The 26,130-nt window shown below is 35.9% G+C and overlaps 4 protein-coding genes and 1 pseudogene across 6 annotated transcripts; 3 read left to right on the top strand and 2 right to left on the bottom strand.

Moving 5' to 3' along the window:
• The first annotated feature begins 810 nt into the window (after positions 1–810).
• On the top strand, positions 811–2,946 carry LOC116139212 (annotated as a pseudogene).
• A 5,221-nt stretch (positions 2,947–8,167) lies between these two features.
• LOC116139191 (tetraspanin-3-like) lies at positions 8,168–10,705 on the top strand. The gene is made up of 2 exons (XM_031424850.1): positions 8,168–8,783; positions 10,117–10,705. The coding sequence occupies exons 1-2, from the start codon at positions 8,271–8,273 to the stop codon at positions 10,459–10,461; spliced, it is 858 nt and encodes a 285-aa protein (XP_031280710.1). The 5' UTR covers positions 8,168–8,270; the 3' UTR covers positions 10,462–10,705.
• Positions 10,706–10,753: 48 nt separating this feature from the next.
• LOC116139192 (tRNA-splicing endonuclease subunit Sen2-1-like) lies at positions 10,754–13,742 on the bottom strand. 3 transcript variants are annotated; one of them, XM_031424851.1, is made up of 3 exons: positions 13,496–13,742; positions 12,413–13,155; positions 10,754–11,074 (listed from the first exon to the last, which is right to left on the bottom strand). In XM_031424851.1, exons 2-3 carry the CDS (start codon positions 13,147–13,149, stop codon positions 11,050–11,052), a joined length of 762 nt encoding a protein of 253 aa, XP_031280711.1. In that variant the 5' UTR covers positions 13,150–13,155; positions 13,496–13,742; the 3' UTR covers positions 10,754–11,049. The 3 variants fall into 3 exon arrangements, with proteins under 3 accessions (XP_031280711.1, XP_031280713.1, XP_031280712.1); XM_031424853.1 differs by having other exon boundaries at positions 10,754–11,053; XM_031424852.1 differs by having other exon boundaries at positions 12,413–13,149.
• A 201-nt stretch (positions 13,743–13,943) lies between these two features.
• Positions 13,944–18,529, bottom strand: LOC116139190 (phosphatidylinositol transfer protein 1-like). The gene is made up of 10 exons (XM_031424849.1): positions 18,266–18,529; positions 18,032–18,062; positions 17,769–17,917; positions 16,594–16,685; positions 16,485–16,492; positions 16,314–16,385; positions 15,964–16,131; positions 15,723–15,818; positions 14,555–14,677; positions 13,944–14,259 (listed from the first exon to the last, which is right to left on the bottom strand). The coding sequence occupies exons 1-10, from the start codon at positions 18,283–18,285 to the stop codon at positions 14,158–14,160; spliced, it is 861 nt and encodes a 286-aa protein (XP_031280709.1). The 5' UTR covers positions 18,286–18,529; the 3' UTR covers positions 13,944–14,157.
• A 1,771-nt stretch (positions 18,530–20,300) lies between these two features.
• On the top strand, positions 20,301–25,672 carry LOC116139189 (carbamoyl-phosphate synthase large chain, chloroplastic-like). Its single transcript, XM_031424848.1, has 3 exons — positions 20,301–21,829; positions 22,346–23,038; positions 23,742–25,672. Exons 1-3 carry the CDS (start codon positions 20,492–20,494, stop codon positions 25,290–25,292), a joined length of 3,582 nt encoding a protein of 1,193 aa, XP_031280708.1. The 5' UTR covers positions 20,301–20,491; the 3' UTR covers positions 25,293–25,672.
• The last annotated feature ends 458 nt before the right edge of the window (positions 25,673–26,130 follow it).

Genomic DNA, 26,130 nt, shown 5'->3' with positions numbered 1-26,130 from the left:
TGGATGAAGACGAAACCGAGAAGAGTGAAAGCCCACCAGAGGTTGACGAAAATCACAGCCAAGAGGGAAACGAACTAGCTCTGTCCATGAATTCCATCGTGGGCATATCGTCCGACAAAACGCTAAAGGTCAAAGGTCAGATTATGGGTGCTGACGTCGTGGTGTTAGTAGACAGCGGCGCGTCACATAATTTCATCTCCTTGGAGTTGGTCAAAAGGAGTGGTATTACGGTGGAACAGGGAAAAATGTTTGGGGTGATGGTGGGAAACGGAGTCACTGTGAAAGGGCAAGGGGTGTGTCGACAGGTCATACTGGAGGTACAAGGAATTAAAATCAGGCAAGACTTCTTTCCTTTTGAGCTAGGTGGAGCTGATATTGTCCTGGGTATAACGTGGTTGAGTTCCTTAGGGGATGTCTGTGCAAACTGGAAAAAATTAACGATGAGCTTTGAGCTGAATGGCAGCAGAGTCACAGGGGGATCCGTCTCTGGTAAAGTCGGGTATCTCATTAAAGTCAATGTTACGGACCATCAACAACAACGGGGGAGGGTTTCTGGTAGAATGTTGCTCACTGGAAGAAAAATTCATAAACCCAATGCCAACAACCAGTCCACAAATTCAGGCATTACTTGATCAATATCAACACCTTTTTGACCAACCGTCCAAACTTCCTCCGCACCGTACCCATGACCACGCCATAAACCTGAAAGAAGGCGCACCAGCCCCTAACATCCGACCCTATAGGTATCCCTATTTTCAAAAAAATGAAAACTCGAAAACCCAGAAAAGAAAAAAAATTCAAACAGACAAGATGAGAAACAGCAACCATTTGATCGGTTTACTAAATTCTAACCTTTTGCTCTCAATACCAATCTTGGGCGGCGGGTATGGCTGAGCAGCCGGGCCAACAACACCGACTGTCTCAAGTTCTTACAGTGGCCGTTGATCATCATTGGCGTGGCCATCATGGTGGTTTCTTTAGCCGGTTTCGCCGGCGGTGTACCGCAAAACCTTCCTCATGTGGTTCTATCTTTTGTCATGTTCTTCATCATTGCAGCTCTATTGGCTTCATCATCTTTGCTTATGCTGTGACTGATAAAGGATCGGGTCGGCCCTCACGAACCGGAATTATTGGACTATATTTGCAGGATTATTCTGGGTGGCTCAAGAACGAGTTGCTAGTGATAGCTACTGGGGTAAGATTAGTTCTTGTATTAGAGACTCCAAGGTTTGTAGCAAGATGGAAGAACTGTTAGTGGAGTTCCTGAGACTGCTGATGTTTTATTCAAGGAAGCTTAACTCTGTTGAGGTATGAAATTTTCATTATCTATTCTTGATTATATTTTGTTAAATATTTTTTGTTCTTCATGTTGCAATACCTTGAACACTTTTTGGGTTAAATATTTTTATGCGTGTTAATTATTTGGAATAAAGGATTGAAAAAGTGTGAAGTTTAAGGAAGCAGATCTAGATATCCTGTTCTTGTTCAGCTGTAAAGTTTAATTATGTTAATTAATCCACTAATTTATGTCTAATTTCTAAAAGGTTGGAATTAATTAGACTTTATAAAGATTATCGCTCGGGTATATTCAAAAATAGTTCTAGCTTTTTTTTTCAACGGTCAGTGGACCACGCTGGACGGTGGCTTAATTTGTGATTTTCTAAACCCAAACAATAATCATGTTTCATAGGCGCCCAACTGGAGGGGCATCGTTCCAGAGACTCGACGGTGTCGTTTCTTAATTAGGCATTCTAAGGAAACAACATTATTTTCCTTCTTTTTTTTTTTTTATCTCTTTATTATTGAGGTTGGCAAATGGCTTGTCCCCTTTTGGCTTTTGCTCTTTAAACTAACGTGGACCAAAATAATTAACGAAAGAATGTTCTACTTTTTATCCTTATGATTTTTTTGGGTGGAATAGGCTTTTTTTGCTCTCTCTTTTGTCTGGTTTGCTTACTTGATTTGAAGTTTGAACTAAAAAGCATATGTAAAGATAAAGAAAGTTGGAATCATTCCCACTTAATATAATATCTTTTTTCCACTCCTTTCTATCGTATTTTCTCAGCTACCAAACATATATGACCATTTTTCTTCACCATGTTGTAGATGGGTAATAAGACAACTTAGACAAGGAACCAAAACTTTAGGTACCATGCCGGTGCCATGTTCAATTATTCTTCACTGCTTGATGAAATTAGAACTTTTTTAAATATATTTTGAGAGATCTATCCTCTAGGTCCTTTTATTGATCTCAATAATGAAGTTTTATTCACCCAATCCGGAAATTAGAAGAAAAGGTAATTTTAAGTAGTGGGTTATCATTCCCCTTTGAAGTTTTTTAATTTTCAGGAGTGTGTACTGTCATTAAATTGTCTTTTAGTGTAGCAACATACTAGTCTTGCATAAATAATTGACTCGATAGCATGTTTATCAGTATATTGTCATTTATAGATCAATCAACAGTTTGAATTAAAATAAAATGTTAATTCATGTCCTCCATATTTTGATTCTCATGAGACCTTCCTATCCAGTAAAGTCTTCAAAATCTACCAGAAATAATCCTAAATTTTGATGAAAATTGTAACAAAATTTGATATGGTGTGTGCAGTCTGGCTGCTGCAAGCCCCCAACAGAGTGTGGCTATACGTATGTGAATGAGACATTTTGGAACCCTGGAGGAGGTGTCGTGGGGAAAATTCGGACTGCACCCAGTGGAGCAATGATCAACAGAACTGTGCTATCAATGCAACTCTTGCAAAGCCGGTGTTCTGGCCAGCCTCAAGAAGAGCTGGAGGAAGGTCTCGGTGATCAACATCGTTGTAATGTAATCCTAGTGATCTTTTATGATTGCCTATGCAGCTTTCGGAACAATCGTCGGATTGATAATGAGAACCCTATGGTGAAGCCAGGATGACAAAGTCACAACCCAGTAGGATCCAGCTTTAAATAGACGGACATGGGTAGTGCTAGTTTGTCAAGATTGTAATTCAGGGTTTTGGTATTGTATTAGGACTGGGTTTGTTTTAAACAAGGAGCTGGCATTTTTGGTTTTAACATTTGAAATGTTGGCTGTAAATGTCATGTTCATGGTTATCTTTTTTTCTTTTGTCAATATTCAGAAAAAGAACAAAAACATATCAGTATTAAAGACAAAAGGAATGCATACTGATTTTCCTTCAATGAATTAGGATTTTGTATATGTATAATGCATGAGCAGCATTGATCAAGCAAGTAAAATGAACGAAAGATGATGCTTTTAAAATTGAAAATAAATTACAGAAAAAACCCACCATTTTAGAGATCTCTCAAACTATCACTTGTTGTTTGAGTTCATTTTCAATTGAGAGATTCTGGCTTCTGTGAATTCTGAACAATGTCGTGGAAGGAGAACCAAATGTCTATTAAAAAACGAGACAAAAAGCACATGAAAAGTTATACATCAAACTCGAGTTAATATTCTCTTGATATCCATAAGATCTGCATTTAAATATTTGATGCAGCTATGGTTGCACGTTCCAACCTCCTGCACACATTAAAACTGAAACTGACACAGAAGATGCAAGCAAAATGAGCAGCATTGATATAGTAAACTAATATAAAATAACATGATTTATGCACGAACAATGCACATAAAGAATAAAATGAAGAAATGGACATGCAAAGAGATGCACAAGATGACGCCATATCTTGCACAAATTTAGACGAGGAGAACAGTTAGTGGTGTTTGGGAGTTGAAGTGTGTTCAGGTACTCTATCACCACTGTAATTTTTTACACACTGCGACTGAAGCAGGTCCTTCAAATCAAAATTTATTAATAGGTAAAAAATTCCCACAAATTTCAGGAAATCACATCTTTGAGATGTCTGACCAAAACAGTAAAAGGCTACTCCACCTTTGTACTACTATGAGAAAGAATTGGTACTCGACGTATAGTCTTTGTTACCTCAGACTTGACATAACATTTCTTTAGAGAATGCCATTCATTTGACATAAATCTATATATGATTTCTAGCTCTCCCGGGATTAACTACATTATCAGAATAATTATTTTTTACAGATGCACTTTCTATGTCCAGGTCCCCTACCTGGCCACTTTGGTATTCAGGAATTTTTATGGGAACTTAACTAGTTATGTGTAGCCAAATCTAGTTATGAATCAACAGAGTTCGTTTAAGCATTCACCAGAGAGGAAAAAAAGAGAAGCACAATTTTAGTTCATTCTAGCTAGAATTGTTTATAAATATGTGGAAAGGGTACGTGATGAAATTATACGCAAACGCAAACGTCCCTACCAAAATCTAGATTTTCCACTTGAGTAAAGACAAATATTTATAAGGCTATCTTGATTTAATAACATCATTATTAGGTCTGATCAACATAGTTGCCATCAAATAATATTTGCCACATTCACAAGCATGAAACTTCAACTTATAAACTTCACACAAACTTTATCCTTTGGCAAGCACATCCCTTTATTGCTCAGATTCCAAACACCAAACCTAGAAGGGCAATTGTCTAAAGATTACAGATGAGGCATTGAGCCACTATCTCTTGACATATCAAGGTGTAAAGGAAAAATAAGTCAAACAAATTTTAATCCAAGAGACTTGATTATATAGTATGTTAGACCCCCCATACATAAGGTCTATAAATCTAAGGGTAGGGGAAGGAATAGAAAAGGGACACGTGAATATGGGTTTGTTACAAAATGGTGAGGTGGGCATTAAGGGTTGTTAGGATTGATGATGAGTTTGTTAGGAGGTTGTACACCTGGCTGTCATAAAGGGTAAGATTGGAAGAAGTAGTTTATAAATGGGAGTATGTGGGAGAGTAGGGAGAAGTAATTTTTTCTCTGGAATTGTTGGGAGGTCCCCAGCTCCTCGAACTGCTGGGTCTATCAGTTATTTCAATTGTTCTGTTTTCATTTTGTTAGTATCTATCATACAACCTGCTTTTGTTTCTTTTGCGCATACTGTTTGCTCTGTGTTTTGTTGTTGGTTGTGGAACTTTTGGATTGCAGGAGGTTTCCAACAGATTGGTATCAGAGCAGGTTCGAAAGACACACCACAAACGATCACACAGGGAATGGTCAAATCGAAGATGGAGGGTAGGATGGAAAATATGGAAAAGGAGATGAAGTCGGTACAAGAGGATATGAGTTCAGTAAAAACAGATATGGAAGCCTCAAGGAATATTTGACAGAGATGAGGGAATTAATGAGATTAAGAGAGGAGAGGGATGAGAAACGATACCATGAAAAATCTCACTCAAATTCCGAAAATACAGAATCTGGGAATGATCTAGAAAAGGGACAAGAAACAAATAGGGAAGGTGGGAAAGAAGAGAAGAAGGGCCGAAAACTGGAACTCCCTATTTTCAGTGGAGAAGACCCCTTGGATGGACTTTTCGCGCTGACGCTACTTTGCTATACAACAGTTTGGGTCATCAGAAATGGTTGAGGCCGCGGCAATCTGATGGAGGGTAAGGCATTGAACTGGTACCAGTGGAGGGAGGGAGAGAACCTTTCAAATCGGGATGAGTTCAAAGTTGCTCTAATCGCCAGATTCCGGCCATTTCCAAGGCTCTGCGCATGAGGCACTGGTGGCGTTAAAACAACACTCCACCGTGACTGAATATAGAGAGGAGTTTGAATCACACACAGCACCATGAAGGACTTAGGTGAAGAAATTGATGGGAGTCTTTATTAACGGCTCAGAGAAGAAATAAGGCTGAGAAATAACAAATTCCCCGTTAGCTATAATAAATAACAGTTTACCCATTTTATTGTTTAAATTAGTGTAAAATACTGAACAATAATTATAAGGGATTAGGGATGATACCTCGATGGGGAAATTGTTATAAACTCTAATTTTTTTTTTTTTTTTAAATATGTGACGAAATCAAAATAGGGTTTATCTCTAGGTTTTCATACTAGTAGGTGTTCTTTGTGAGCTCGTCAAACATATGAGGGTTGAATGTAATAGCACCATAGATAATAATGAAGCATGAAGCTTTTCCATTTTTTATCTACACAAACACGCTAGTGCCATAAGCCCATAACCACGTAACAAGCAAGTTACAATCAAACCATCACGTTACCATTTATCAAATCAAGGCACAAATTTTCTATACTGTAATAAAATAATCGTGTTCTGATTAGTTTGACGAAAAAAGCACCACCGACAACTTCTTTCGGCAGGTTAAATCAATATCTTCCTGAGCCAGCAAACGGGGTCCACTAATGAAAATGGACGGTTAGATTAACATCACATCACATCGACCTTTTGGGTTTACTTCGTGTGTGCAAGGATTAGAAGAAGTACAGTGGTCAGTAATTAGCAAGAGATCTTAACCGTCAAAAATTATATTTTACCAATGAAAACTTTGTTTATCCAAAAAGGTGCCATCTCAGCAATAGTAACTGATAACTAACCGGTTGTATAACTAAAACCATACAAATTGCACTACATTATTAATTTCCTCCCATTTAAATTTACTTTTTTTTTTCAATGATTAAAATCCTCTGTATATCTAAAATTTGAATTAGATGATTATGTAATAAAAAATCATCATATCTTGCACGGACACTCGGGTTATAAAAATAAAAAATAAAAAAATTATCATTTCTTTACTATTTAATTATTTACATTTTTTTAATTGAATCTTAAATATTAAGCAATTATAAAAAAAAATTGTTTCAATATTTAGGTTTTTTTTTTTTTTTTAACGATCGGAGTGTCTAGAGTTTATGCACAGAAAAATTCAACTTAGTCAAACTTAGGATCTCTTAAATAATATATTCAAAAGTCTTTATTGAACCACTCGATCACCCATAATATATTAATTTTAGGTAATTCTAATATTACACTTGCAAGTTAAGTATTTTAATTTTGTATTTTAGATAATATTATAAACTTTAATCACAATATTCCATAATTTATGTAGTACTCCTACTCCACTTCCAAGGTAAGTATTTTAATTTTACATTTTAAGTCATGTTATTCTATAATTTATCTAGCACTATCAAATCATCTGCATACTAAATTATGATACTTATTTAAACTATATGACATTATTGATAAATTTATATGAATAAATAATAAATTTTCTTTTTAATTGTCTTTTTTTAAAAAAATAAAAATAAATGGGAGGCAGGAAACAAGGATCACGAATCCACGAACGACGCATGGTTAAAGTTAGGCTCCCATCAACTAGCCCATATTTTCTGGGACCCATTTTTATTTGGGCTTAGGTTTCTATATTTATTAATACGAATATCGTATCGTAAAGTTCATAAGCCAACAGTATTTCTTGTCTTAGGTAATCTCATGGTAGGAAGGACAAACTTGTCTCTATCAATCGGTGGAACCCTTTAATTGTGCCTGAAATTTTGTAATGGAAAAAGATATCCAATCATGTTTATATAAAATATACGATATACAAAATACTAAGTTATAAACTTATCTAGAATTTTTATGATGATTGAATTTATATTTATTTGCGGGCACGTGGCTTGACAGATTTTGTCCTTAAGTAAAATTGTCTTAAAAATAATAATTGTTTGACAGGAGGAGTCCAATCAGATAAAGTGGATCTCAGGCTGAAAGCAACTTCATAAATATCTGCATCCACATTTCCATACTCTGCCTTCTTAAATACAATCATGGCCATAGACCGTCCGCCACATGGCAGAGAAGAGAATTCAAACTACCAGTAAGTCTAACTGAGAAAATATTTGGTAATTTCCTGTAACTTTCATTTCATTTAGTCCTCTAAAACTGTTAAATCTGAGATACATTCATTTTAATTTAAAAAATATTAAATATTTTCTATAATAATATTTTTACAGGAAGGTATTTAATATTTTTAAGTGGATATTATAAATATTTTTAGGGGTTTTTTAATTATTATATTATAATATACAGTATTATTCTTTTTAATTATGACAAATTTATAATAAACGATTTATATTTTAAATACAATATTATATGCTACGTGTCTTAAATGCAGAACGAGTAAACTGTACATAACGCTTCTTCTTCTTCTACTCTACAAGGAAATTACAAAAAGAACCCATCAAACTCAAACCTCACCACCCTTTTATAAATAGTAATACTACAAATTACGACGTGCCACCTGGATCTTTCCATGTAGCTTTGAAAACAAGAATTCAAATAAATAAATATCTAACTTACTTCACCAAAATCGAAGAATCTGAAAGAGAAAGCTTCAGAAAACCCAGAAAAGAAAAAAAAATCAAACAAACAAGATGAGAAACAGCAACCATTTGATCGGTTTACTAAATTTCTTAACCTTTCTGCTCTCAATACCAATCTTGGGCGGCGGGATATGGCTGAGCAGCCGGGCCAACAACACCGACTGTCTCAAGTTCTTACAGTGGCCGTTGATCATCATTGGCGTGGCCATCATGGTGGTTTCTTTAGCCGGTTTCGCCGGCGCCTGTTACCGCAACACCTTCCTCATGTGGTTCTATCTCTTTGTCATGTTCTTCATCATTGCAGCTCTTATTGGCTTTATCATCTTTGCTTATGCTGTGACTGACAAAGGATCGGGTCGGCCCGTCATGAACCGGAATTATTTGGATTATTATTTGCAGGATTATTCTGGGTGGCTCGAGAAACGAGTTGCTAGTGATAGCTACTGGGGTAAGATTAGTTCTTGTATTAGAGACTCCAAGGTTTGTAGCAAGATGGGAAGAACTGTTAGTGGAGTTCCTGAGACTGCTGATATGTTTTATTCAAGGAAGCTTAACTCTGTTGAGGTATGAAAATTTTCATTATCTATTCTTGATTTATATTTTGTTAAATATTTTTTGTTCTTCATGTTGCAAGACCTTGAAAACTTTTTGGGTATAAATATTTTTATGCGTGTTAATTATTTGGAATAAAGGATTGAAAAAGGTGAAGTTTAAGGAAGTAGATCTAGTATATCCTGTTCGTGTTCAGCTGTAAAGTTTAATTAAGTGAATTAATCCACTAATTTATGTCTTAATTTCTAAAAGGTCCTGGAAATTTAATTAGACTTTATAAAGATTATCGCTCGGGTATATTCAAAAATAGATTCTAGCTTTTTTTTTCAACGGTCAGTGGACCACGCTGGACGGTGGCTTAATTTGTGATTTTCTAAACCCAAACAATAATCATGTTTCATAGGTGCCCAACTGGAAGGGGCATCGCTTCCAGAGACTCGACGGTGTCGTTTCTTAATTAGGCAATCTAGGAAAACAACATTATTTTTTTTTCTTTATTATTTGAGGTTGGCAAATGGCTTATACCCCTTTTGGCTTTTGCTCTTTTAAACTAACGTGGACCCAAAATAATTAACGAAAGAATGTTCTACTTTTTATCCGTTATGATTCCTTTTTGGTAGAATAGGCTTTTTTTTTTTTTCTCTCTCTCTCTTTTGTCTGGTTTGCTTACTTGATTTGAAGTTTGAACTAAAAAGCATGTTTAAAGATAAAAGAAAGTTGGAATCCTATTCCCACTTTATATAATATCTTTTTTCCACTCCTTTCTGTCGTATTTTCTCAGCTACCAAACATATATGACCATTTTTCTTCACCATGTTGTAGATGGGTAATAAGACAACTTAGACAAGAAACCAAAACTTTAGGTACCATGCCGGTGCCATGTTCAATTATTCTTCACATGCTTGATGAAATTAGACTTGTTTTAAATATTATTTTGAGAGATCTAGCCTCTAGGTCCTTTTATTGATCTCAATAATGAAGTTTTATTCACCCAATCCGGAAATTAGAAAAGAAAAGGTAATTTTAATGTAGTGGGTTATCATTCCCCTTTGAAGTTTTTTAATTTTCAGGAGTTGTTCAGTACTGTCATTAAATTGTCTTTTAGTGTAGCTAACATACTAGTTCTTGCATATAATAATTGACTCGATAGCATGTTTATCAGTGATATCTTGTCATTTATAGATCAATCAACAGTTTGAATTAAAATAAAATGTTAATTCATGTCCTCAATATTTTGATTCTCATGAGACCTTCCTTATCCAGTATAAGTCTTCAAAATCTACCAGAAATAATCCTAAATTTTGATGAAAAATTGTAACAAAAATTTGCTATATGGTGTGTGCAGTCTGGCTGCTGCAAGCCCCCAACAGAGTGTGGCTATACGTATGTGAATGAGACATTTTGGAACCCTGGAGGAGGGTCGTCGGGGACAAATTCGGACTGCACCCAGTGGAGCAATGATCAACAGCAACTTTGCTATCAATGCAACTCTTGCAAAGCCGGTGTTCTGGCCAGCCTCAAGAAGAGCTGGAGGAAGGTCTCGGTGATCAACATCGTTGTAATGGTAATCCTAGTGATCTTTTATGTGATTGCCTATGCAGCTTTCAGGAACAATCGTCGGATTGATAATGATGAACCCTATGGTGAAGCCAGGATGACAAAGTCACAACCCAGTAGGATCCAGCTTTAAATAAGACGGACATGGGTAGTGTTAGTTTGTCAAGATTGTAATTCAGGGTTTTGGTATTGTATTATTAGGACTGGGTTTGTTTTAAACAAGGAGCTGGCATTTTTGGTTTTAACATTTGAAATGTTGGCTGTAAATGTCATGTTCATGGTTATCTTTTTTTCTTTTGTCAATATTCAGAAAAAGAACAAAAACATATCAATGTATTAAAGACAAAAGGAATGCATACTGATTTTCCTTCAATGAATTAGGATTTTGTATATGTATAATGCATGAGCAGCATTGATCAAGCAAGTAAAATGAACGAAGATATGATGCTTTTAAAATTGAAAATAAATTACAGAAAAAACCCACCATTTTAAGAGATCTCTACAAACTATCACTTGGTTGTTTTGAGTTCATTTTCAATTGAGAGATTCTGGCTTCTGTGAATTCTGAACAATGTCGTGGAAGGAGAACCAAATGTCTATTAAAAAACAGAGACAAAAAGCACATGAAAAGTTATACATCAAACTCGAGTTAATATTCTCTTGATTATCCATAAGATCTGCATTTAAATATTTGATGCAGCTATGGTTGCACGTTCCAACCTCATCTGCACACATTAAAACTGAAACTGACACAGAAGATGCAAGCAAAAATGAGCAGCATTGATATAGTAAACTCTAATATAAAATAACATGATTTATGCACGAACAATGCACATAAAGAATAAAATGAAGAAATGGACATGCAAAGAGATGCACAAGATGACGCCATATCTTGCACATAAATTTGCACAAATTTGTTAAGACAAGGAGAACAGTTAGTCGGTGGTTTGGGGAGTTGAAGTTTGTGTTCAGGTACTCTATCACCACTGATAATTTTTTACACACTGCGACTGAAGCAGGTCCTTCGAATCAAGATTTATTAATAGGTAAAAATTTTCCCACAAATTTCAGGAAATCACATCTTTGAGATGTCTGACCAAAACAGTAAAAAGGCTACTCCACCTTATGTACTACTATGAGAAAGAATTGATATCTCGACGTATAGTCTTTGTTACCTCAGACTTGACATAACATTTCTTTAGAGAATGCCATTCATTTGATATAAATCTATATATGATTTCTAGCTCTCCCGGGATTAACTACATTATCAGAATAACTTATTTTTTACAGATGCACTTTCTATGTCCAGGTCCCCTACCTGGCCACTTTGGTATTCAGGAATTGTTATGGGAACTTGAAACAAGTTATGTGTAGCTAAATCTGGTCTTATGAATCAACAGAGTTCGTTTTAAGCATTCACCCAGAGAGGAAAAGAAGAAGAAGCACAATTTTTAGTTCATTCTAGATAGCTATAATGTTTATATAAATATGTAGAAAGGGTACGTGATGAAATTATACGCAAAACGCAAACGTCCCTACCAAAATCTAGATTTTCCACTTAGAAGTAATGACAAATATTTATAAGGCTATCTTGATTTAATTAACATCATTATTACGTCTGATCAACATAGTTGCCATCAAATAAAATATTTGCCACATTCACAAGCATGAAACTTCAACTTATAAACTTCACACAAACTTTATCCTTTGGCAAAGACACATCCCTTTATTGCTCAGATTCCAAACACCAAACCTAGAAGGGCAATTGTCACTAAAGATTACAGATGAGGCATTGAGCCACTATCTCTTGACATATCAAGGTGTAAAGGAAAAATAAGTCAAAACAAATTTTAATCCAAGAGACTTGGTTATATAGTTTAAGTAATTGAATACAACATCCACAGATCCACTCAGGTGTTTCCATGTGAATAGTCAATTTGGCAGGCAAACAACAAACAAACTACGAGATGATGAGAAATAGATTAAGAAGGCATAAAGCCTTCTCCTGATCAAGTAATTTTACCCCATGCGAAATATATTCTTCTTGTGAAAAAGGAAAAAAAAATATCAAAACTCTTCCTTACTTGATTCCATTTTCAACTACTGTTTGATCTTCTCGGCACTGCTGTGGGCTCCATCTCATGATTGTTCGCTCTTCAACAGCATAACCCTCCAAACATGATGGGGAGACAGTAACTTGACCATTTTTATTGATGTTAAGAACCAACAATGTTTTTGCAACACTGCCACAAAGTCGAATCATGCAATGAATATCAGACCACTCCCTTAATCTCTGATTTGCATTTTCACCATCGTCTCCTTCTGATAAAACAAGCACTGCATATTGCGAATGAACCAGAGAAGGATGGTGAGAGTAAGCAACAAAATCCACACCATACTGTGATCCTGACCTCACAACCCAATTTTTGTTTCGAAGATGTGAATAAGCCTTGTAAAATAAAGGAAACTTTTCCTTCTTGGATTTCATATAATCCCATAGCTCTTCATCATTCTTCGGACAATTATCTTCACCAACCTTAATCTTCAGGCATTTTAAAGAATGACACAAATAAAAAGCTTCCTCCATACTCAACTGAAACCACTGCTTCTCTTTCTCAGTTGTAGCAATGGCTCGACCAAAACAAGCTCGATTGAGAAGATCAGTTTGTTCTGATTCCACTGCAAGAAGTGCACTGCACCCGGAGAGCAACGCATGAGCCTCTGATTGGACAAGAGAAGACTGAAGCTCTGAGACGATTTTCGACATGGGATCGGCAAAAGCTTTGGCTTTTGCTGCCTTTCCTTTCCATCTTGGCAACATCTAGAACTTCAATATATCAAACAATTGAAATAATTCAGACTCTACTCTATTCTTTCTAAAACAAATTCAAGCCAGCAGGTTTATGAACAGCTATGAAACTTAGAATCATGCTTAATTAACAACTTGAACATTTCTTCGAACACCTTGGATGCACACCGTATACAGGTTAGAAAATTTAACTCATGTCTAATGCAGTCCAGAGTATCAAAATGTAAACTTTTTCGTTTCTAATTCACTCAAGAACGGCAACGAGTCTATAAAAATTATCTTTGATTTTCTTAGAGTTGTTTAAACTAGAAAAGTATAGAGAAAATTTAGCAATAATAAAATTGAGAAAGTGAGGTACCCAGAAAACCAGTTTCTTTGATTCTAACTTAAAGAGCTCCTCTCCTCAGTCTCGAATGTAAGAGTAAGGCTCGTCCTCTTTTAGTAGGGTTTCTGAAATCAACGTATCAAGTCCCTTCGAAAATCAAGAATCTGTAAAAGAGAGTCCTAACTAAAACAATTAATTTTGTAAGAATAAGAATCTCATAAATAATCCCATTTGAAAGTCTTTATAAGGGTTCTCTAATTCAGTTGGTTAATGTTAACTGTTAAACATTTCAAAATTCTGTATGGTTATTTTTTAAAAACCCGTATATATATACAAATATAAATATATTCTTTTTACCAAACTTCAGTAGAGTCATTCAATTCCCTTAAAATTTAGAAGCATACCTGTCCACTTTTAATGCAAATTTTATAGTAACCAGCAATTATTATGTGTTTGTGGCAATTCAATTCAATGAATGATCTCAAATAAAACAGTGGATCATGGAATTTCTGCTGAAACATGATGTACAGTGCTCTGGTGTTACTAGAAAAATAAATAACTACTACAATGAATTTCAGTTTGCTATCTATCAATCTTGTAAAATTTAATGCCACCATATAGATTTTCAGGAGAATTAAACTTGTGACATTCGAGTCGAGTCGAGCCGATGAATGTAAACGTAATCCTCTTCAGAACTAAGTGGTGACCTCTTGGCTCTTGCTATAAATTTCTTCATCATAGGAAAATCTTTGCTCAAAATCTTCTGAAGTTGTTTTTGAAGTTGTCTTGCCAATTCTCTGTTTCAAAGAAGAAAATACAAGTCAGTACAAATTGATTATGATAAAAAGTGGTAAGCTCTCAGGAGAATTCCTGCTGATAAAGATGGTGAAATCTAACAGACTCAGAAAACACTCTGCAATTGATTTGAAACACTCGGTTATAGTTTTGATGCTATAACTACAGAATCTTAGAAATAAAAGTTCACTTTTTCAAAGAAGCAAGCTTTTTCAGAATAAATGAGCATTGCTCCTTATTTACTATGAAATAATTGTAATGTAAATGTTAACAATAGAGAATTTGGAATTGTCTTACCTCATTTAATGAGGATTCGCTTTGTCTTTCAAGTTGACGTATTTGCTGCATTGTCATGCCAAACCATTGATCGATCCAGCCAAAACAATTCCGATGACTTTCCAGAAAAAGAGCCCTTTCACCCTGTCAAAAAATAAAAAATAGACGAGGAACTAACATTTGGTCAATTTTTCAAGCACATAAACCAATAGGAGAGTAGACATTCAACCAAAATTGAGAAACCAGGAAGAAAGGTACATCCAAGCTGATATTAAGCTTGTTTTGCAATTAGTCTCCATATGAGTTAATTCAGTTCTGTGCCCGTTCCAGAGCCTCAGAACTTCAAGACAAAGGAATGTATGAAAGGAAGACTGCTGTAATTCAGTATAGAAATGAGTTTGGGCGATCATTCTCCTTTCAATTACCCATTCCTCTGCTATTTTTTACTCTCCTTTTGGCATTTTAGACTTTCCAGCTTTTGAATTTTATTATCAAGTCATACACCTTTATTCAGGCAATTGGTAACATACTTTCTCCAACCACTTGAGTAATTCCACCATTTACAGAATGAAAGTTGTATGGCATTAAAAATAAATAATCTGGTTTTTTTTCACTTGCACATTATGCATCAGCCCCCTGTGCCAGAAGGTGGTAGGCGAGCACTGGAAAGGCCTTCTTTTAAATAGAATGGTGACCAAAGATATGTCATTGAATCACAATAACATTGACACAAACTACTTCTGATAGTAATATGAATTAAAACTATATCTTGCCACCAGGACACTCAAATTACAAGGCTAAGCAATAAATTTCTTTAATATCTACACAACGAGACTGTACTTCCTAAACGCACCAACAGAGGTAAAAAAGGATTTATAGCATTGTCTTTTCCTCCTCTTGATACATTAATTTCTTCTGGTTGGCATTGTTCACAAATTAGTCAATAATGCTCACAAGTTATAAAATGAGCATCAACATCAGATGTTTGACTAACAAATTGTAAATTCAGTTATAAGAATTCTCAGACCTGTAAGATCATTGATGTAAAAGTGTAATTGTTTTCTTCCTAGGCCAGTGATATGATATTTGTTAGGCAACACAAGCAGAAGCATTAAGGAAATTGTCTTCATTATGTAATCTGTAATAGAAGTGCAATATTGATAAAATGCATCAATCCAAGAGATATTACCGCCAATAAAGCTTGTTCAAGTCGATAACCAAATCCCCAGTATGGTGCATCAATAGTCACCAATTTATATGCTGTCATAACAGGATTGCAGCTATCCTGCAAATGTTAAGATCATTTCATAAACTACAATTACATACAAGAAGTAAAACACATTAAGTGAAAGCAAAAGAGATTCTCAAAGAAATTGTATCAGCATTTACAAACATGAAAAATTACTATTACTGGTGAGAAAGAAACAAACCTGCCAGCCCTCCAAAAGCGGACCACGTCCAGTTCTCTTTGATTTAAATGTAGAAAAGTCTGTACTATTAGTTCCAATAGCATAACTCCAATAATCCCTTTCAGTTGAAGCTATGTCAAGAACTTCTACCTGCCTAGCTGCCAGTTGTTCCTTGCTTAAGTTATGCACCTGTTTGTTAGATTCACAGTTAAGATGCGCCAAAAACTTACAAGAAAGAGACAACAGGACATGGTGCAACTTCTCACTATTGATAAATTATAACAATTCCATTACATCACTAATATCTCAATAGAAGTATCGATTTCAGTGAAACTTGATCAAAAGCAACATTAAAATTATAAGAAGCTTACATTTTCTGACTGCCCACTGTCAGCTTTATGAACAGTTTCAATGGTGAGACAGAACTTGGTAAAATATGGACACTGCAGAAATAAAAAATCAGTGAACATGCAGTTGACTGAAGGATGAGATGATTACATCCATCAGCTATAAAGATTGTTACTAAATGACGAGATTATTACCTTTATAACTGTGGAACATGGCGTCCAATTGCAGACAAAAGAAAACATCAATACAATTTCTAGAAGAAACATAAAGAATATGCAGAAAAGCGGTATGAGAATATGATACCTGTTTTGCATCTTGGGTATGCATTCCAGGCTTCCTCTTGCATGACAAGAGCATCTGCCGGTGCAAAAGTTGTAAGCCAAGCAGGTGCTTTGCTGCAAAAAGAAGTAAAAAAATAAATAATAATAATAGGCCTAAAATTTAAAAATTCTGTCCACAAGATGAACAATGATCCATCTCACTGAAGATAAAGGAAAACTAAATGGTAAAATGGCTCCCAAGATATTAGGGAAAGCAATGATAAATGAATATTGCAGTAGCAAGAGCCATACCGAAAAGTTATATGTTTAGCCTCTGGAATCAATAAAAATAGATGCTATCCTAAGTAACTGAAAATAGAAAGAACTGCCAGAAGATAAATGGAGAAAAAGAAACTGCAGTTGAAGCGAGCTCTCTACTATACAAAGTCAGTAAGACTAGGGCAATGCTGCCATGGTCTATAATATTTTAACAGAGCTGACTGAACCATGTGCACTCAAACTCTCAAAGTCAAAGAATTGTTTTATATATTGTAATCATCTAATTGTATACAATCAGCAAAAAAATTCTTCCAAAACTTATACGATTAAAAAAAAAAAAAAAAAAATGGTCCAATCACAAGTCGCAAGAATCTTGCAAGCATAAAGCCTCATAACACATATCAATGACCTCCCAGAGACTAAGAACTGGCATATAATAAGAAGACAACAAAGTGAAATGCAAACATCAGTGCATTAAAATATAACTTCGACTTCAAATAATTCAAATACTAGTTAAGTTAACTAATTATTACCCTTCACTTATAAATGACACATACAATCAGCTCTTGTCCTACAATCATTTGGAATTTTTAATCTAAAAATACATAACATCTCTTATTTCCTTAAAGCAGAAAGTACTCCGAGCTGCCATGTTAACCATTAAGCTTGCTGCAACCCAAAATTACATCATTTAAGATACAGCAGGCAGTAGTATGTGCTCTTATAACTTCGTGGAAGATCAATATAAAAACCTTATAAACGAAGTCTCAAATAGCTTATACTATGTTCATACTGCAATACACATATCAATTCAGCCAATTAACAACACATATACAAACAGTCCTGTCAATACAGTTCAAATTCTCAGCAGCCGGCTCAAGAAAACACTTCAAATTTACAAAAAACAAACTGATTATCAGTACTATTTTAGTGCATTACCTTTGTAAGCGATAAATTTTAGATGTGAATTGACCTCTTCCATATACATCATTTTCAAAGGGCCTGTTCTCCAAGACTTCAACACCTTCATCACCATTTGAATTTTGCTGCTGCATCTTCATGACCATGTACATCTGAGCTATGTGATACTGAAACCCAAAAGTCCATTGGAGCAAACACGATGCAAAAACTCTGTTAATATAAACTAATATCTAGACAATAACCAAATCACAAACATTTTAAATTCAGTCGACTTGCTTTACCTCTTCTAACAACATGGGCATCACAATTCGACTTCACAAGCAAATCCCACATTGAAAAGTTAAGGAAATATACTAAGTCAAACAGAAGACTAAAAATAACTACGAAAAATTCAAGAAAAGAAATCAGTTAGAGGTACAAATTTTAAGCTCAAAGCAGACCTGAAAGTAAAAGAATAGTAAATTTAAACTTGAAAATAATCTATGAATCCAAACACAATAGACAAATGAGGATACAATTCTTTAATTTGAACCATTTTTCAAGCAAATTCCTGAGCTGTGCAGAGCGAAGAGTTGCGAGCTGAAAACGAGGCAAAGTGAGAGCAAAAAGGAAAGAGACAGAAGATGAGATGGAAGAGATTAAAGCTTAAAGTTTGCCAAATGGAGAAATGAAGTGAATGAGAGCTTCGGATTTCGGAATAATATTAATGGAAGAACAGCGCAATTTAGCGTAGCGTTATGGGCAGAATCATGACATGACATGACAAGACAGTCAAAACGATGCGTAGGACGTTAGAGATTACACGTTTAAGTCTTTATAAGAGTGTTGTCCAATATCGTGAACGTGTTCATCGATTGACTTTTCTAGAAGAAGGACGTGGACCTGTTGGATTCTTTACGATAGAAACGATGTCGTATAATACAAGTAATAACGTAACGCGCTAGACTGCCGACTATTGCCGCTCTGGTCGGCCCTAAAATTTTTCTTTCAGTGCTAAGAGAAATGTTAAAATATGATTTGATACTCTATTAAAGCACATTTGATTTTTATTTTCATTTGATTTTTATTAATTTTATTGCATTGTTATGTTAATTAATACTCCTTCCGTTACAAAATATGTCTCATTTTAGAAAATTACACACTTTTTAATATACTAATTTTTTTTCAATGTAATACGCGTGTGAACTGAAAAAACATTACAAATAAACAAAGGCAAGTTATTTTTCAATTTGTATTGAAGCAAAGTGTCGATGGACAATTGAAGAAAAACACTACATTTAAGGTGGCTTAATTTTTTTTATTTAATATGCATATAATCCAACGCATTTAGCAACGGGGAGAAGAAAATGAAGCATTGGATTATAACACTAACGTGTCTAGCAAAAAGCCACTCAATTAGGGTGCAAGTGTCTTCAAATTGACATCAGTCAATTTCGACATGTCATAAACAACGAGTGCACCAACAACACCTCTATCGTAAGCAAAAGTAACAACTTTGAACCTCTCTTGACCAACATTGTCCTAAATCAGAAACTAGAGAGAATGACGTTTGAAAGAGAGAGAGAGAGAGAGACGAGGGTTCAGAGAAAGAGAAAGAAAGAGGAGACGAGGGACTAGAGAAAAAACAAAAGAGACGAGATAGGGGCCATAAAACGAGGAAGAGAGAGAGTGTTGCTCAACTTTCTGGTCAAATGACATTTATTTTAGAAAAAAATAGTAAGTTTAAAACGACATTTATTTGAAAATAGAGAGTGTTATTTATTTAATATGGTTATATTTTAATTAATATTGTCTAAAGATATTTCAGTGTATTTTAATCAATTTCTATTGTATTTAAATATGAATTAAGAAGAGGCTTAGATATGAATGAAAATAGTTTTCGATAAGAACTCTTGGGTGTATTATTTATGTCTGAGTTCGAATTTTTCATCAGTTGCTAATAAAGGTAGAATAAGGGTAACTACAGGAGATCCAATCGATGATTTCAAAATCTCATAAGATTAATTGAGGTGCACGTAAATTGATCCAAACACCCTGGATATCCAAAAAAAAAAAAAAAAAAAAAAAAACAGCTTAATATTAAAAGCCCATCAACACTTTTAATATATGAGGCCGTAAAATACTAACCCAAAATCAAACTCATTTGATTTTTATTTATGTATATATAAAATTGAATCTATTAATTAGACTGCATTGTTATGTTAACTAATATTATTTATTTAATATACAGTATACTTTAATTAATATTATCTAATTAATCAATTTCTGTTGTATTTAAAGATGGATTAAGAAAGGGGCCCAGATACGAGTCAAAACAGCTCGATAGTAAGAACCCATCAACATTTTTAATGTATGAGGCCGTAAAATACTAACCCAAAATCAAAGTTATCCGACATATTTAAAATAAAGGCCCAAGGTTTTTGAAAGAGCCCAATGAAACTCATTGCCAAAACACGGACGGAGCAAGAGCTCCATGCCTGATGTGACAGTCTGACAGAGGCCCTAATATTCAAAAACCCTAATCTTTGTGATTACTGTAAGTGGACAAAATCTCCCTCGTCAGCAATCAATAACCATCCGAATATCCAAGCAGACAAAGAACCTGAACCTCCCTCTTCGATTCTCAAAAACCCTAATTCTTTCTTCCTAACCGTTAACACTTTCACTGCTGCTTCTGCTGTACGATTAAAGGCCTCACCTTTCTTTGTGTACGATTCAAACCTATATCCAAGAAAACAAGAATGAGCTATTGCTTGAATCACTGTGAAAATCTGTCTTCAGCTTCATTTTTTTCACACAAACCTTCGTTTCCTTTATCCAAAAACAACAATTTCCAGCTATTCTTCTACTCTAACAACAAAACAACCACCAAAAACAAGAAATTCTCTTCTCCTTTAAGCCTTCGCTCATGGCCAGCTCAGCTCACTCGCTACTCCAACTCAAAGTCACGTATTCGAGCCAACTCTGCCGACTTGAACAACGGAACGGCGGTTAAAGCTCCAAAGCTCGGGAAGAGAACTGATATTAAGAAAATTTTAATCCTTGGTGCTGGTCCCATCGTGATTGGGCAAGCGTGTGAGTTCGACTACTCCGGTACGCAAGCGTGCAAGGCGTTGAAGGAAGAAGGATACGAAGTCGTTTTGATAAATTCAAACCCGGCCACTATTATGACTGATCCCGATTTGGCTGACCGGACGTACATTACTCCAATGACTCCGGAGTTGGTTGAGCAAGTTCTTGAAAAGGAGCGCCCCGACGCTCTGTTGCCCACCATGGGCGGCCAGACCGCGTTAAACCTCGCTGTGGCTTTGGCCGAGAGTGGTGCGCTTGAAAAATACGGCATCGAATTGATCGGAGCGAAACTTGAGGCGATTAAAAAAGCTGAAGACAGAGATTTGTTCAAGCAAGCAATGAAAAACATTGGCGTCAATACGCCACCGTCTGGTATTGGTAAAACGCTGGATGAATGTATTGCAATTGCTAATGAAATTGGCGAATTTCCATTGATTATTCGCCCGGCTTTCACGTTGGGTGGTACGGGAGGCGGAATTGCTTATAATAAAGAGGAATTTGAGTCTATATGTAAGGCAGGGTTAGCTGCAAGTTTGACTTCACAAGTTTTGGTGGAGAAATCGTTGTTGGGATGGAAAGAATATGAGCTTGAAGTAATGCGTGATTTGGCTGACAATGTTGTCATTATATGTTCTATTGAAAATATTGATCCTATGGGTGTGCACACTGGGGACTCAATTACGGTGGCGCCAGCTCAGACTCTGACGGATAAGGAGTATCAGAGACTGAGAGACTATTCGATAGCTATAATTAGGGAGATTGGAGTGGAGTGTGGAGGTTCGAATGTACAGTTTGCAGTGAATCCGGTTGATGGAGAGGTTATGGTTATTGAGATGAACCCGAGGGTGTCGAGGTCTTCTGCGTTGGCATCTAAGGCTACTGGTTTTCCTATAGCAAAAATGGCTGCTAAGTTGTCAGTTGGATACTCTTTGGACCAGATTCCCAATGATATTACTAAGAAAACGCCCGCTAGTTTTGAACCTTCTATTGATTACGTGGTGACAAAGGTAAGAAAATGTTGCTTTCATTTGGCTGATTGTTCCTTAATTAATGTCATTCTAGTTACTGTTTGCTTTAAAAAAGATTAGCCTAGTTGTGAAGTTACTCAATTTGTGTTGGTAGTAAGTTCAAAACATTTTTTCTTGGTTTTGTTATCTTTGGACTTTTATTAATGGGCTATAACATGGCATGCTATTACTCAAGCATTTGCAGAATTATATAAACTTTGGGTGGAGGAGTGTTCATCTCTGATAGTTTAATTGAATATCAACCTGTATCTTTCCATCTAAAACCCGTCTTTTTTAAGTTGTTGAATGTAATTGCCCTTCTTCAATCTTATTCTATATTCTAGTATACTTTTTGAAGCCATGTATAATTCTGATGTCACTGAAACGGCTATTTGTTGGGAGTTTTTACTTCTGCTGACCATTCTGTAATTACCACTAATGTGTGTCGTCAACCCATGTTTTTGATACTTGGAGATATCATCTCATTATTGAGTCCTGTCTACTCAAATCTTGCAGATCCCTCGCTTTGCTTTTGAGAAATTCCCTGGTTCTCAGCCATTACTAACAACCCAAATGAAATCTGTTGGAGAAGCCATGGCCTTAGGCCGCACATTCCAGGAATCCTTCCAGAAAGCAGTTCGGTCCTTAGAGAGTGGCTACTCTGGTTGGGGTTGTGCACGGCTGAAGGAACTTGACTGGGATTGGGACCAACTGAAATACAGCCTCCGAGTCCCTAGCCCTGATCGCATTCATGCCGTATATGCTGCAATGAAGAAGGGGATGAAAGTAGATGAGGTTCATGAGCTGAGCTACATTGACAAATGGTTCCTCACTCAGCTCAAAGAACTGATAGATGTGGAACAATATCTTCTGACTCGAAGCTTGTCTAATCTTACAAAGGATGACTTTTACGAAGTTAAACGAAGAGGTTTCAGTGACAAGCAGATTGCCTTTGCAACTAATTCTTCTGAGAAAGAAGTTCGGGCAAAGCGGCTCTCTTTTGGAGTTACACCAACATACAAGCGTGTAGATACTTGTGCTGCAGAGTTTGAGGCTAATACTCCTTATATGTACTCGTCCTATGATTTTGAGTGTGAATCAGCCCCTACACAAAGGAAGAAGGTTTTGATTTTAGGTGGAGGACCGAATCGTATTGGTCAGGGAATTGAATTTGACTACTGCTGTTGCCATACATCTTTCTCCCTTCAGGTTTGTGTGCTTTCTATTCACCACCTTTTTTATTATTTCTCTTTTAATAGTTATATAAATTTAAAAACGAAAATGAAGAAAGAAAAGTAGCCATGCTTGTTTTAAAGATTTGAACCTGCAAGGATTACTGTATCCTAATTGCATGCCTAATAGATTTTTATCTCTGAGGGTTTGTGAATTGGTTTAACATCTATAGAGGCTGAAAATGATCAGCAATCTGGAGAACTGTGCCACTTATATACCTGGAAAATATAGTTTTTGTTTTCAAGTGCTCATTTACCTGGGAATGATGGGTAATGCTGACGAAATCAGTTTTGCTTCTTAGATGAATATGATTATAATATTTCGTACTCCTAGCGAAGGAATAAACCTTTATTAAATCCCTGGAAGAGGAAATTATAGATTATATGAACGTAATCATTTCTTAACTTTAATTGTAAATGTGCCAAGGCTGCAATCAGAGATATTTCCGTCTTAACCCAATTTTTGGTTTTTGTTCTAACTCAACATTGTATACTGTTTTAATTGAATGATGTAATGTTAAAACGAGTCTAATACGTGATCTTTGATATTAGTGGAGAATATTTCTTGAAACCTGCTTCTATTTGGCATTGTTGCTGTCACGCTTTTATTTTTTATTATAACATATCCTGCTTCGTTATGATTTTTTTTTTTTTTTTTTTTTTTTTTTACCCCTTTACAGGATGCAGGATATGAAACAATCATGATGAATTCAAACCCTGAGACAGTATCCACAGATTATGATACAAGTGATCGTCTCTACTTTGAACCCCTGACAGATGAAGATGTTTTTAACATTATTGATTTGGAAAGGCCAGATGGCATCATTGTGCAGTTTGGAGGTCAAACACCCCTGAAGCTGGCTCTGCCCATCCAGCAGTACTTAGATGAAAACAGGCCTAAATCTGCCAGTGGGGCTGGGCATGTACGTATTTGGGGTACATCACCTGACTCCATAGATGCAGCTGAGGATAGAGAGAGATTCAATGAAATCCTTAATGAGTTGAGAATTGAACAGCCAAAAGGAGGCATTGCCAAGAGTGAAGCTGATGCTCTTGCTATAGCGACTGACATCGGTTACCCGGTTGTTGTCCGGCCTTCGTATGTGCTTGGTGGCCGTGCAATGGAGATTGTATATACTGATGACAAGCTGGTGACTTACTTGGAAAATGCTGTTAAGGTAGACCCAGAGCGTCCTGTATTGATTGACAAGTATTTATCTGATGCCATCGAGATTGATGTAGATGCACTTGCTGATTCACATGGTAACGTGATGATTGGTGGCATAATGGAGCACATTGAGCAGGCTGGGGTCCATTCTGGTGACTCTGCTTGCGTGATTCCAACTAAAACTATTTCATCTTCTTGCTTGGACATTATAAGGACATGGACTATGAAATTAGCAAAGAGATTAAATGTGTGTGGGCTCATGAATTGTCAGTATGCCATTACGACATCAGGAGATGTTTACATACTTGAGGCAAATCCTCGCGCTTCCCGGACTGTCCCATTTGTTTCCAAAGCTATTGGGCACCCATTAGCAAAATATGCGGCCCTTGTTATGTCTGGCAAGTCACTTCATGACTTAGGTTTCACTGAAGAGGTGATCCCCAAACATGTTTCAGTTAAGGAAGCTGTTCTGCCATTTGAGAAGTTTCAAGGCTGTGATGTTTTGTTAGGGCCGGAGATGAGAAGCACCGGTGAAGTAATGGGCATTGATTCTTACTATGCTATTGCATTTGCCAAGGCTCAAATTGCTGCCGGACAGAAGCTACCACTTTCTGGAACCGTGTTCATCAGCTTGAATGACTTGACAAAGCCCCATCTTGAGAAAATTGCAAAAGCCTTCTTGGAGCTAGGATTCAAGATTGTTTCAACTTCTGGGACGGCACACTTCCTTGAATTAAAAGGTATCGCTGTGGAACGAGTGCTGAAGATACATGAGGGGCGGCCGCATGCAGGTGATATGGTTGCTAATGGGCAAATACAGATGATGGTGATCACAAGCTCTGGTGATGAACCTGATCAGATAGATGGCCTAAACCTGAGGAGGATGGCTCTTGCTTACAAGGTTCCTGTAATAACTACGGTTTCTGGAGCTTTGGCCAATGCAGATGCAATAAAAAGCTTGAAGTCAAATACCCTCAAGATGACTGCTCTTCAGGACTTCTTTGATGTTGAGGTAACAGCAGGGATTAGTACAAACTTGCAGTCAGCCTCTTCTTCGATCTGACTTGAGTAGGCATTTCTGGTAAGCATTTGTATTTATTTCTCTATTTGTTGTCTTTTGAATGTGTTTGTTCGAGACATCTTAAGTTATTTGTTCTTTTATCAATTTTCGGCTGTGTTGTCCCCCGCACCTATTAATGTGAGCTGATAAAATCTAATTATGACATTTGTAATTTAGGGAATTTTGAGTGTCAAGGAATGTAATGTATATATCTAGTATGCTTATGATACTGTTGCCATCCGTGGAAATTCTGTTTTGGTGAACTGTTTTGTAACAGGGTTTAAGCTGAGGAACGTAGTTCCAGACAAGCAAATAATTCTCTTACAATCTCTGTGAAGCATTTTAAGCTAAATGTTATCAGAGATTAGTATATTGCTGTCTAACATTGCTGTATTTTAGTATATATCTTAGGCACACCTATCAAATGTGAAATACCACTTAAGATTTTGATGGGTACTCAATAACCTTCAACTTGTGCATACTAACGAATTCCTTGAAAATTATATGCACGTTGTTTCTTTCAGGTAAAATTGCATTAGTTGAAAAAAGAGGGCATTTTTTTTCCAGAAAAAAAAAAAGAAGAAAGATTTTGCTGCCCAGAGTTTGGTGAGGTACTGTTCTCTGTAGCTTATTAGTTGGCTTCTCCTTGGTTGTGGCCTCTTGCTTAAAGTATTGTCTTGATTCAGTTGGATTGTTGATAAGGACTATATATTTAATAAACAATATTGAAGGCCGAATTGCTTGAATAAAAGATTAAATCAAATGAATAACAAATACAAAATTATACAAAGCACATAAGACTTCTACCACTATAAAAGCTTTAACTTAACATCTAAAATTA

Source organism: Pistacia vera, unplaced genomic scaffold, assembly GCF_008641045.1.
Source record: "Pistacia vera cultivar Batoury unplaced genomic scaffold, PisVer_v2 Contig348, whole genome shotgun sequence".
Classification (NCBI taxonomy): Eukaryota; Viridiplantae; Streptophyta; class Magnoliopsida; order Sapindales; family Anacardiaceae; genus Pistacia; species Pistacia vera.
The sequence above is the reverse complement of the archived record's forward strand: the minus strand, read 5'-3'. Positions and strand labels throughout refer to the sequence as shown.

What these genes read in the sequence shown, in the direction of transcription:
- LOC116139191 (XM_031424850.1), top strand. Translation starts at nt 8,271, where the DNA reads ATGAGAAACAGCAACCATTTGATCGGTTTACTAAATTTCTTAACCTTT. An exon ending in GGAAGCTTAACTCTGTTGAG is followed by an intron (nt 8,784 to 10,116) that starts GTATGAAAATTT and finishes TGGTGTGTGCAG; the next exon opens with TCTGGCTGCTGCAAGCCCCC.
- LOC116139192 (XM_031424851.1), bottom strand. Translation starts at nt 13,149, where the DNA reads ATGTTGCCAAGATGGAAAGGAAAGGCAGCAAAAGCCAAAGCTTTTGCC. An exon ending in GTAGTTGAAAATGGAATCAA is followed by an intron (nt 11,075 to 12,412) that starts GTAAGGAAGAGT and finishes CTTCTGTGTCAG; the next exon opens with TTTCAGTTTTAATGTGTGCA.
- LOC116139190 (XM_031424849.1), bottom strand. Translation starts at nt 18,285, where the DNA reads ATGGTTCAAATTAAAGAATT. An exon ending in ACAGTGGGCAGTCAGAAAAT is followed by an intron (nt 16,132 to 16,313) that starts GTAAGCTTCTTA and finishes TCTAACAAACAG; the next exon opens with GTGCATAACTTAAGCAAGGA. An exon ending in TTGAACAAGCTTTATTGGCG is followed by an intron (nt 14,678 to 15,722) that starts GTAATATCTCTT and finishes ATTTTTTGACAG; the next exon opens with GGTGAAAGGGCTCTTTTTCT.
- LOC116139189 (XM_031424848.1), top strand. Translation starts at nt 20,492, where the DNA reads ATGAGCTATTGCTTGAATCACTGTGAAAATCTGTCTTCAGCTTCATTT. An exon ending in TTGATTACGTGGTGACAAAG is followed by an intron (nt 21,830 to 22,345) that starts GTAAGAAAATGT and finishes CAAATCTTGCAG; the next exon opens with ATCCCTCGCTTTGCTTTTGA. An exon ending in ATACATCTTTCTCCCTTCAG is followed by an intron (nt 23,039 to 23,741) that starts GTTTGTGTGCTT and finishes ACCCCTTTACAG; the next exon opens with GATGCAGGATATGAAACAAT.